The sequence below is a fragment of the Pseudogymnoascus destructans genome (assembly GCF_001641265.1).
Source record: "Pseudogymnoascus destructans isolate 20631-21 unplaced genomic scaffold scaffold_14, whole genome shotgun sequence".
In the NCBI taxonomy this organism is placed as follows: Eukaryota; Fungi; Ascomycota; class Leotiomycetes; order Thelebolales; family Thelebolaceae; genus Pseudogymnoascus; species Pseudogymnoascus destructans.
The window spans coordinates 243,676-253,485 of NW_020167533.1; the positions used below are offsets into that span (position 1 = coordinate 243,676).

The 9,810-nt window shown below is 51.1% G+C and overlaps 6 protein-coding genes across 6 annotated transcripts; 3 read left to right on the top strand and 3 right to left on the bottom strand.

Annotated features, from left to right (window-relative positions):
• The first annotated feature begins 2 nt into the window (after window positions 1–2).
• On the top strand, window positions 3–1,116 carry VC83_05561 (uncharacterized protein). Its single transcript, XM_024469181.1, has one exon. The coding sequence runs from the start codon at window positions 61–63 to the stop codon at window positions 763–765; it is 705 nt and encodes a 234-aa protein (XP_024323085.1). The 5' UTR covers window positions 3–60; the 3' UTR covers window positions 766–1,116.
• A 136-nt stretch (window positions 1,117–1,252) lies between these two features.
• On the bottom strand, window positions 1,253–1,962 carry VC83_05562 (uncharacterized protein; the record flags this gene model as incomplete). Its single annotated transcript, XM_024469182.1, has 2 exons — window positions 1,253–1,680; window positions 1,764–1,962. 2 exons carry the CDS (start codon window positions 1,960–1,962, stop codon window positions 1,253–1,255), a joined length of 627 nt encoding a protein of 208 aa, XP_024323087.1.
• A 705-nt stretch (window positions 1,963–2,667) lies between these two features.
• Window positions 2,668–4,380, bottom strand: URK1 (Uridine kinase; the record flags this gene model as incomplete). The annotated part of the gene is made up of 6 exons (XM_024469183.1): window positions 2,668–3,151; window positions 3,200–3,431; window positions 3,588–3,743; window positions 3,802–3,844; window positions 3,894–4,038; window positions 4,091–4,380. The coding sequence occupies 6 exons, from the start codon at window positions 4,378–4,380 to the stop codon at window positions 2,668–2,670; spliced, it is 1,350 nt and encodes a 449-aa protein (XP_024323086.1).
• Window positions 4,381–4,647: 267 nt separating this feature from the next.
• On the top strand, window positions 4,648–6,128 carry VC83_05564 (uncharacterized protein). Its single transcript, XM_024469184.1, has 2 exons — window positions 4,648–4,908; window positions 4,966–6,128. Exons 1-2 carry the CDS (start codon window positions 4,873–4,875, stop codon window positions 5,827–5,829), a joined length of 900 nt encoding a protein of 299 aa, XP_024323082.1. The 5' UTR covers window positions 4,648–4,872; the 3' UTR covers window positions 5,830–6,128.
• A 40-nt stretch (window positions 6,129–6,168) lies between these two features.
• On the bottom strand, window positions 6,169–7,704 carry VC83_05565 (uncharacterized protein). Its single transcript, XM_024469185.1, has 2 exons — window positions 7,491–7,704; window positions 6,169–7,437 (listed from the first exon to the last, which is right to left on the bottom strand). Exons 1-2 carry the CDS (start codon window positions 7,640–7,642, stop codon window positions 6,258–6,260), a joined length of 1,332 nt encoding a protein of 443 aa, XP_024323081.1. The 5' UTR covers window positions 7,643–7,704; the 3' UTR covers window positions 6,169–6,257.
• Window positions 7,705–7,992: 288 nt separating this feature from the next.
• Window positions 7,993–9,785, top strand: VC83_05566 (uncharacterized protein; the record flags this gene model as incomplete). Its single annotated transcript, XM_024469186.1, has 7 exons — window positions 7,993–8,042; window positions 8,097–8,122; window positions 8,178–8,266; window positions 8,324–8,453; window positions 8,516–8,794; window positions 8,877–8,921; window positions 8,942–9,785. 7 exons carry the CDS (start codon window positions 7,993–7,995, stop codon window positions 9,679–9,681), a joined length of 1,359 nt encoding a protein of 452 aa, XP_024323084.1. The 3' UTR covers window positions 9,682–9,785.
• Between the last annotated feature and the right edge of the window lie 25 nt (window positions 9,786–9,810).

Genomic DNA, 9,810 nt, shown 5'->3' on the forward strand with positions numbered 1-9,810 from the left:
ATCTCAACGTCACTTCCTTCTGTTACCATCCTGTCCTAAGACCATACACATTACGGCGTAATGTCAAAGTCAGATGAATACACGATACCTCTCCAAGATCAACGCGCCTTCGGAGCGGGCCTGAAGCGCAAGCGCGTACAGTTTGTTCGCTCGAGCGAAACGACAAGCGCCACCAGCAAATCCGGCACATCGTACGGCCACAGTGTTAGCAGGACTTATCTGGGTCTTGTCCTTCCACAATCACAGTCCCCTGATGGTTTGGAGAAGCAAAATTCGAAGACAGATACAAGTTTAACAGAAACTGAACCGCAAATATGCGAGACATGTTCCCTTCCCATTCCTCCTCTTTCTTCATCGACTCCCCACGCTGCACTCCTCGCACATCAGCTCAGCCTCCCGCACTCCCATCCACCCTCCTCCCTATCACGGCACAGAACCGGTGTCCGCATGTTACGTGACCAAGGCTGGGACCCTGATGCCAGGACAGGCCTTGGCGCGCATGGAGAGGGAATACGATATCCAATCAAGGCCAAAGAGAAGAACGACAAGCTAGGTATAGGCGCAACAATGCCGAAGCCGAAGCGCGACGTACTAGAATTAAGTCGAGGTGTTGATCAAGCAAAAACTAGGAAAAAGAGGGACAATGACAAGGGTAAGAAAAAGAAGGGCTGGGTGAAGAAGACAGCAGAAGAAGAAAAGCGAAGATCGGACAGGTTGCAGCAATTATTTTACGAGAGCGAGGAGGTATCCAAATATTTACGCTAAGCATTGTAGTAGCTCTGTGGTACGAGGCGATTCATATGAGAGGGGTGAGAGGAGGTCTTACGATGATCACGTAGCAACGATGTCAAATGTGAGGGTTATAAACTTGGTAGACTGGTTTGTGTGGATGCTACTACTGTTGCTAGCGTTCACGAGAGATTCTCCTGGCAGAGGGTAGGAGCCTGCCCCCAGGACGCTCCCCAGCTGATGATTCCATTCCAGCGAAATTGTAGCATTCGTTGTTTTTTGGACTATGTTGGACAGGAGCCCGCCACTGCACTGAAACCTGCGAAATTACGCAAGCCTACGTTATGTTTCTCGTCTATAAATAACGAATACCGAAGAAGTCAGGCTTTAAATTTTATTCCCGTATATATATTATATTATTTAGATGTTATCTTGTATATCCTAGTGACATTGACATGCATCCCATTTGACCATCACGCTGCTCCAGTGGTTGCAAGGACTAGGATATACGAACACTATGTATTTAGTGCTCCTTCTTATCCTTCTTGCAGTGAGGCTTGTGTGGCTCCCTTTCGCACTCATCGTGCTTTTCCTCGTGCTTGAACCAAGGGCAGTTAGGTCCTCCCCTGAGCTCCTCTGGGCAATCCTCGTCATGGTGGTCACCCTTGCCCTCACCGTGGCTATCGTCGTGGTGTTCATTGAGGTGCTTGCACCTTTCTTCCTTGGAGTCCTCGTGGCAGTCATCATGCTTGTGGTCGTCATGGTCGTCCTCATCGCGGCACTCGGGATGCTTGGGCTCCTTCTCACACTTCTCCTTCTTGCCCTTCTTCTTCTTGTGCTTGTCCCCCTTCTTGCCCTTCTTCTTCTTGTGCTTGTCCCCCTTCTTGCGGCGCTTGCAGTCATCTTTATCCTTATGATCTCTGCACTCGTCGTCGTGATCGTCCTTGTGGCCTGATGGGCGTCAGCGCTGACAAAATCTAACTATACCTTGCCAAAATAAGGCAGTCGTTTGTTCCAAGTCAGAAGAGACTCACGGGGCTCGATGACATTCGCCTCCTCATTGTCTTCCTTCACAGACACCTGACGGAAGGCCTGGACGGGAACACATCTGGCCACATGCTGGGAACCTCCCTCGTTTGAGACGAGTCCATCCTCACACGCAGCCGCTGGAGCGGCCGACACAAGGAAACCGCAGACAGCGGTAACTGCGAGAGCCAAGTTAAGGGACTTCATCTTGGAATTGTTCGGTGAAAGTAGTGGCACGATGTGATTGATATCCAACGAGGGTGTTTTTGAGGAGGTAACAAGTGAAAAGGAGGAAGCAAGTGAAGGGGGCGAAGCACCCCCTTATATAGGGGCAATAGCTCACATCCTTAGGGTATTTGGCTAATTAAGAGGTCCTTACGGAGGAAGGTGATAATTCTACTTACGCAATCATGGGCAGTTCCAAGCATGTAACCCAAGCGGTGTAAAACAGTATAATCTGTACCTTCCTTGGCCTGAGCACTGGGAACCATGGGGTGCTCAGAACATGGGTCGCCTGAGCTGTCAAACCATTGTAAAGGTATCTTATAAATTTAGCCTATAAATTTATATGGTGGCTGAAAAAACGACGCATTGTTCCAATTTCGCACCCCACTGACGCAAGGCATCCAACTTAGGCACCCCATTTATGCTGTCTGGGTGGGTTCAACAGTCCCATACTAGGCAATGCGCCTTTAGTTGGAGATTTCAAATCGTAAGAAGCCTGTTATGTTGCAGGTTAACATTTATATTTTCGGTCGAGGTGTTGCCATGTTGATTGTTTAGTGCCGGGTGGCACGAACCTGAATAGGGGACCGCCCCATGCCACGCCCAATGTCATCCCATCCAAAATAAGTCGATAAAACAGCAGACCATAATTTGTAGAATAGTATTCGAAGGTATTCCACAAGTTTCTTAACAGCGGAAGTAACGTTTTTCGATCCAACGCGGCTCGTAATCTGCAACGATTTCACAGACAACCACTTTCACACGTGGAAATACTTTCGTGAGACGATTCAGTCCCATCTTTCCTGCAAAATAAGTAACGAAAACAATTCGCTCTTCTGCCACTCCGTGGTCAATTAAAACTTGTACGGACATCAGGGCAGCGCCGCCACTTGACATCTGTGGATCCAGGAGTAGTACACAATCCTGGGTCTGGATACCGACCGGAAGCTTTTGATAGTGTAACTCTGGCTCGCCAGTTCTGATGTTTGATTGGATAAGAATGCGGCCAGTTTTGCAGTCTGGTATCACTCTCTTCAGCCCGGTCTCGAAAGCAGCACCAGCGCGTAGGATAACCACGGCACTGGGCTCACCGTTTCGTTGGTATCCGTTGTAAACATGCTTAGTAGGCGTCTCTATCGTCTTTACTGCGAAATTAGTGTTATTTAGCGCGCTGTTTGGGTTAGCGTGATGCTGCAACTGCCTAATAGAGGTATCTTACTGCTCAATCAACAGGGTGGCGATGCGGTCAAAGTAGAAAATGAAGTCCTCGGGTGATGTATCCATATCTTGGATGACGGTGCTGATTCCTTTCAGCTGAGATGTCTGTTCCAATACTGCAACGCTGCTTGCTAGCGGCTCACTCTCGCAGTTAGACCCGAGCTTTTTCAACTCTGCCCTGTGTGCTTTGGACTTCTCGATCAGTTTCCTTTCGATATATTGCGTCACCATAGCTAAGTCATGTCAGCAAGTCATGTCAGTAAGTCATGTCAGTAAGTCATGGTTTGATTCCCGCCGTTGCAAGTATATTTGGAACTTCTGCTTGATATGAAAGGGTGGTTCGTTTCCAACAGGATTGGGGGCATAATTAGCTATAGTCAGGAACTTACTGATCGCAACGGTATTTTCGATACCCCTCGGTACAATAATATCTGCTACCTTTCGTTGAGGTTCGACAAATCTCTCGAAGTTTGGCTTCACAAAGGCAAACCATTGCTTAATGCAGCCCTCAGCATCTCTTCCTCGTTCTGCAATATCTCGTAGCACTGGTTGAAGTTCTCAGTTAGTAAAACAAATCACCCAGAATGACATGTTATTCCTCACATCTTCGAGATAAGCAAGTATCGGCGTCCGCTTCACAAAATATCTACGATATTAGCATAAAACTATTCCGGTCCAACATTAAAGTAACAAACCTTCATATCGAGTAACTCAAGCACACGAGGGTCATGCAATGCCAGGATACCCTCAAGGACCAACACATGAGGGCTATACAGTGACGTCGTTTTTGATTCACGTTGATGGTCATTAAAGGAATATATTGGGATTTCTGCCCGCCGTCTGAGAAAATCGTTGTCAGCAAGCACCGTGACAGGACTTTGATTAGGCTTACCCATGTTTCAGGTCCTGGAGCAGCTCAACCAGAAGATCAAAGTCGATCGCCTCTGGAGCATCTAAATCTAGCTCGTTTCTATGGGCCTTGGCATGGTCCTCCTCGTTCAGAGGCTTGTAAAACGAATCGAGGCCGACTATAGCCACCCAAGGCAGGTTCAGTGCGGAGAGGATCGCCCGTGACAAGCTGGATTTTCCAGAGCCGGAACTGCCTGCAATACCAATAATGGTGACATTGTTCCACGGGGGAGAGTAATGTGCTTTCTGGCTGGGTGAGTCCTGAGACGCCATTATATATATCGCATGATTGGATTATATTGGGCGGAACCAAATGCTTCATCAAGATTCTCACGCAACAATCACGTGATCATGGAATAACTTTTTACTTGAAGCTTCAAAGGAGCCGAAAATGGGGTGAGATAAGTAGTTAGTATAATTTAGTGTTAATAGTAAAATAATCTAACGTATATATTATATATTTGTGTGCCTCAGATCCCTATGGTCGCGTGCTGAAAACTGGAGTAAGTTAGGGGTTCAATGGAGAGGCGTTGCTTACTCAGCATTGAAAGTTTAGTACAATCTAATCTAATCAACCCCTTCACCATCCCCAAAATCATCGTCGTCGCGGCCTCCAATACACCTACATGCACGCCTAACAAACCCCTATCCACTACAACTTCGCTGCCACTCCTCTGGGTTACCTGGTCGTTCCTCTTTGTCGAGTGGAACTCTTTCTTTTTGACTAGAGACTCTTCCCCACGATATCCGAACGCTACCGCCACCATGGCCCCGTCATGGCTTGCCCTACCTCGCCCTCGAGTAAGCCCTCTCCCTATGTTCCACCATGTCCGTTGCCTCCAGTCTAACAGCGCAAAGACCTTCCTCTTCATAACCTCCCTCCGCTTCGGTGCCGAAATGATCTCGCTCTCCCTCCTCTTCAATAAGCTCGCCGGCTTCTACGGAATCCTCGCCCTCGTCACCGGCTACCGACTCTCCTTCCTCCAGTTCTCGATGTACCTCTACTCTCTCATCGCCCTGGTCATCCTCGTAACGCTCATGCCACATATCCGCAAATCATCTCCCCTCCAGTGTCTCTCCCTCGCCTACTTCTACCTCATCGACACGATTCTGAACGGAGCATACACCGCAGTCTTCGCAGGCACCTGGTTCCTCACCCTTAGCGCCGCCGCCAAGGACGCCGAGATCGACGCGCCCGGCAGCGAAACCATGAACGACACCGCAGGCTTCACCGGCTCCGACGCCTCCGGCATAACCGACGCCGCTGCAGCCGCTAGCGGCAGCCCCAGTCTCGCAAGCGGCGCCGCAATCAGCGAGTCTGTGCCCAGCATCCTCATCATCGTTTTCCTCACCCTTGTCCGCGTCTACTTCACACTTGTTCTTTTCTCCTTCGCGCGACAGGTTCTGCGACAATATCTCTCGGCGAAATCTTCGCAGCGCCCACACCTCCACATGGATGGCGCGGACGACAAGTTGGAGACGCCTTTTGCGGAGGGTGCGCCGCTGGGCGCGGGATGGAAGGGAAAGCTCGGTCGTGCGATGACGGCTATTGGGACGAACTGGTGGGTTGGTGGGCGCGCGGAGGATGAAGAGTGGGCGAGGAGCGCCAGCCAAAAGTTTGTGAGCAATAATGTGCTGCCGGGGACGTCGTTGAGGGAGCAGAGGGCTAGAAGCGGTACTGGCCCGCCACCGATGAGGATTCAGACGCAAGGCCCTATGTAGGGTTCTTGTCTGGAGGGTGAAAGTGTGACTCAAATTGTCCACGGGGCGTTAGACTGGGGAGAACGGTGTGAGGATAGGATATGTACATAATGGTTGGGTTGTAGTTGGTGGGCGTAAGGACTTTCATCACAGTCAGCAGCATAAGAGAACGGTAATTTAATGGAAATTGAGCGAAAGCCATTTTAAAAGATTTGCACATTACTTTTTGTGAGCAGGAGTTTTGCAATTTAAGAAATCCGTCAGCTGGCACCAACGCTGCTGGAAATGATAGCCAGTTCCATGATGAGACAAAAGCGGGGTGTTGTCACCGAAACCATTCAATCGATAAATTAATTATCAGAAATAAGTCGCTGCATTTTCAATTCCCGATATCATAAGTGTATGTAAAAAACGCCAACAATGTCCCAGTTACCCAATCCACTCCAAGTCTAATGGAGCATAAAGTCCTTATGCGTCCACTTCTCAGTAACCTTCCTCTTCGCCTGCTTCGCAAAGCTAATCCTCTTCCTCCCCTCCACCTTACCCCTGACAAGCAAACTTCTATACCTCTCCTTCAACGCATTCCCCTCCGGCTTCAACAGCCTCAAACTCTCCGTCAGCTCATCCGGCAACACCAACTCCAGCTCCTTCTCCGGCAACTGCAACTTCCCCAACTTCCTCCTCCGCAACTCCAAGTCCTCCCCCTCAGACTCATCATCCGCATTCTCCGCCTGCACCGCCAGCGCCAGCGCCCTCGCCTCCTCCGCCTCCTCCACCGACTTGGCAATCTTCTTGATATGCTGCGCCTGCTCGTTCCGCTTCTTGTTATTCGCCAGCATCTTCTGCTTCCGCTCCTCCTCCTTGCGGCGCTGGATCTTGTTGCGCTGCTGCTGCGTCTTGCGCTCGGGTCGCTTGGCGCTGACCCGCGTGTCCTCGGCGCCGGACTCGAGTCCCTCCCAGGCGGACTCCTCGTCCCATTCGGATAGCTCCGCGCGCGCTTCGGCTGCTACGGCTTCAGCGGCGGACTTTGCGGATGCTTCAGCGCGGATACGCTCCGCTTCAGTAATCGCGAGGCGCTTCTTCTCAGCCTCGAGCTCTTTCTCACCGGCGGTGATGAGGCGCTGCTCGTAGTCAGTGTAGACAGGGTTGTAAGAGTATCCGCCGGCGGGTTTGGATACAGCTGGGACGGCTTTTCCGGAGGCAGCGAGGGAGATGGGCTTTTGTTTCAGGGTGGTCGGTGCGACCTTGTTCTGCGCCTTGGGGAGGAAGGTGAAGCGCTCATCGACAACTAGGGCTTGCGCATCGGCGGCCTCGGACCAGGGATCGAAGGCGGGGTCAGTGACCTCGACGACGGATTGGGTGCCTTTCCCTGCCATGATGTTGCGGAGGCGGGTGAGTTCCTTGTGGGAGACATAGGAGGTGCGCTGGCGCTTGGCGTCGGCGATGCCGTTGGTTGTCTTGTCGCCAGGGCGCTTCCTCATGGATACGGAGGGCACGGCGGAGCGTTGGGCAATGATCTCGTCGGCTTTGAGGGGCTTCGAGGCTTTGAGAAATTTCTTCGCGATTGAGGCGTCGCCGTCGACATCGAGCATGAAGAGGTCGTCGGATTTCTTCTCGCTGATTATACCACTGTAGAGTATTAGCAAAATTGTAGGTTATGGTATTATTTGGAAAGTATATACCCTTTGATAACTTCATCACGAGCGGCCTCAAGACCAGCATCAATCTCTGTAACGTCAACATTCTTCCTCCAGGCCTTCTTTCCCTTCCTGGACTTCTGGTTGTGCTGCTGCGGCGCTTCCGGAGCAGCGGCTGCTCTTTTGACGATTGGCATCTTTTCGAAATTGTTGTGTGAGATTTACGAAAGTGCTAATCCAACACTTCCCATATCCAAAACTTCCCACTACACGAGTATATTTTCGTAAGGACCCCACAAAAACCGGGCGTCAATCGGGAACATGTTTTTCCGATAGCGGGGAACACTAGTCCCGATGGAGTATTTGCCTTGGCATACTGGGAGTGATATACTCCTGACTTCATCGATATTGGGTTTCTTTGTTCAATTACAACTTTTCGCACGCAAGCCTGACTGCTGTTTGATTCACATTTGTACATATTTTTTTATCCCCCCACCGCCACGAACAGCGCAGCTCCTCGAGCCAGACAGCAAGAGAAACCGCCAAGATGGCGCAGGCCCCGGGTAGTTCATACAACAACCCGTTGAAGAAGTTCAAGTAGGTGGATTCACTCTTCTTAACATCAAGGCAATGCTAACAGATCGCTTTTAGGTTGGTGTTTCTGGGCGAGCAGAGTGGTATGCGAAGATTACGTCCATAGGCGGCAGCATTTGTGTTAACCGGATGGCGCAGTTGGCAAGACCTCCTTAATAACACGGTTCATGTACGATTCGTTCGACAATATGTACCAAGCCACGATCGGTATCGACTTCTTATCAAAAGTACGGACCTGAAATCCCAGCTGGATGAAGTGTCCATGTATTGACAGATGGCGGTAGACGATGTACCTTGAGGACCGAACAGTCCGTTTACAACTATGGGATACGGCTGGGCAGGAGCGTTTCCGCAGTTTGATTCCGTCGTACATACGCGATTCAAGTGTTGCAGTGGTGGTCTACGATATCTCCAGTACGCACAACTTCTCCGGTCTTGACAGGTAGCAAAGGGTCGATACTAACCTCGAATCCCAGATGCGAAGTCGTTCCAGAACACGCGTAAATGGGTAGACGACGTCCGGGGCGAGCGAGGGAACGATGTCATCATTGTTCTGGTGGGAAACAAGACGGATTTGAACGATAGGCGGGAAGTGACGACGCAGCAGGGCGAGGAGGAGGCGAAGAAGAACAACCTGATGTTCATCGAGACGAGCGCGAAGGTCGGGCATAACATTAAGAACCTGTTCAGGAGGATTGCTCAGGCCTTGCCGGGAATGGAGGGGGCCGACAGTGCTGCGTCTGCTGGGAACCAAAGTGAGTCCTCTGAAGGCCCTCGAAAGGGGGGGGGGGGGGGGTGTACTTGGATCTTGGACCTGTTTCTAACCCGCTCGTGCAGTGATCGATGTGAACATCAACAACTCAACCCAGTCGCAAGAGGGCTGTGCGTGCTAAATGGTGGAGATGGAGAAGGGAGAAGGGAGGAGAAGGGAGAAGGGAGAAGGGAGAAGGGAGAAGGGAGAAGGGAGAAGGGAGAAGGGAGAAGGGAGAAGGGAGAAGGGAGAAGGGAGAAGGGAGAAGGGAGAAGGGAGAAGGGAGAAGGGAGAAGGGAGAAGGGAGAAGGGAGAAGGGAGAAGGGAGAAGGGAGAAGGGAGAAGGGAGAAGGGAGAAGGGAGAAGGGAGAAGGGAGAAGGGAGAAGGGAGAAGGGAGAAGGGAGAAGGGAGAAGGGAGAAGGGAGAAGGGAGAAGGGAGAAGGGAGAAGGGAGAAGGGAGAAGGGAGAAGGGAGAAGGGAGAAGGGAGAAGGGAGAAGGGAGAAGGGAGAAGGGAGAAGGGAGAAGGGAGAAGGGAGAAGGGAGAAGGGAGAAGGGAGAAGGGAGAAGGGAGAAGGGAGAAGGGAGAAGGGAGAAGGGAGAAGGGAGAAGGGAGAAGGGAGAAGGGAGAAGGGAGAAGGGAGAAGGGAGAAGGGAGAAGGGAGAAGGGAGAAGGGAGAAGGGAGAAGGGAGAAGGGAGAAGGGAGAAGGGAGAAGGGAGAAGGGAGAAGGGAGAAGGGAGAAGGGAGAAGGGAGAAGGGAGAAGGGAGAAGGGAGAAGGGAGAAGGGAGAAGGGAGAAGGGAGAAGGGAGAAGGGGAAGGGTGGACCTTGGAGCTCGTCGATGTGGCTGTATTCGACCTTGATGCATTATGTGGACGTGGGAGATCTTGAGCATAGCGGTTCTGGCGAGCCTTGTATGATAGTATGATAGCAGATAGTATGATAGCATTGAAGATACGCCTGGCTTGAGCACAGGAGTGTTCGTAGGCCTATGATTTATCTGTTCCCCTGATTTTGCTC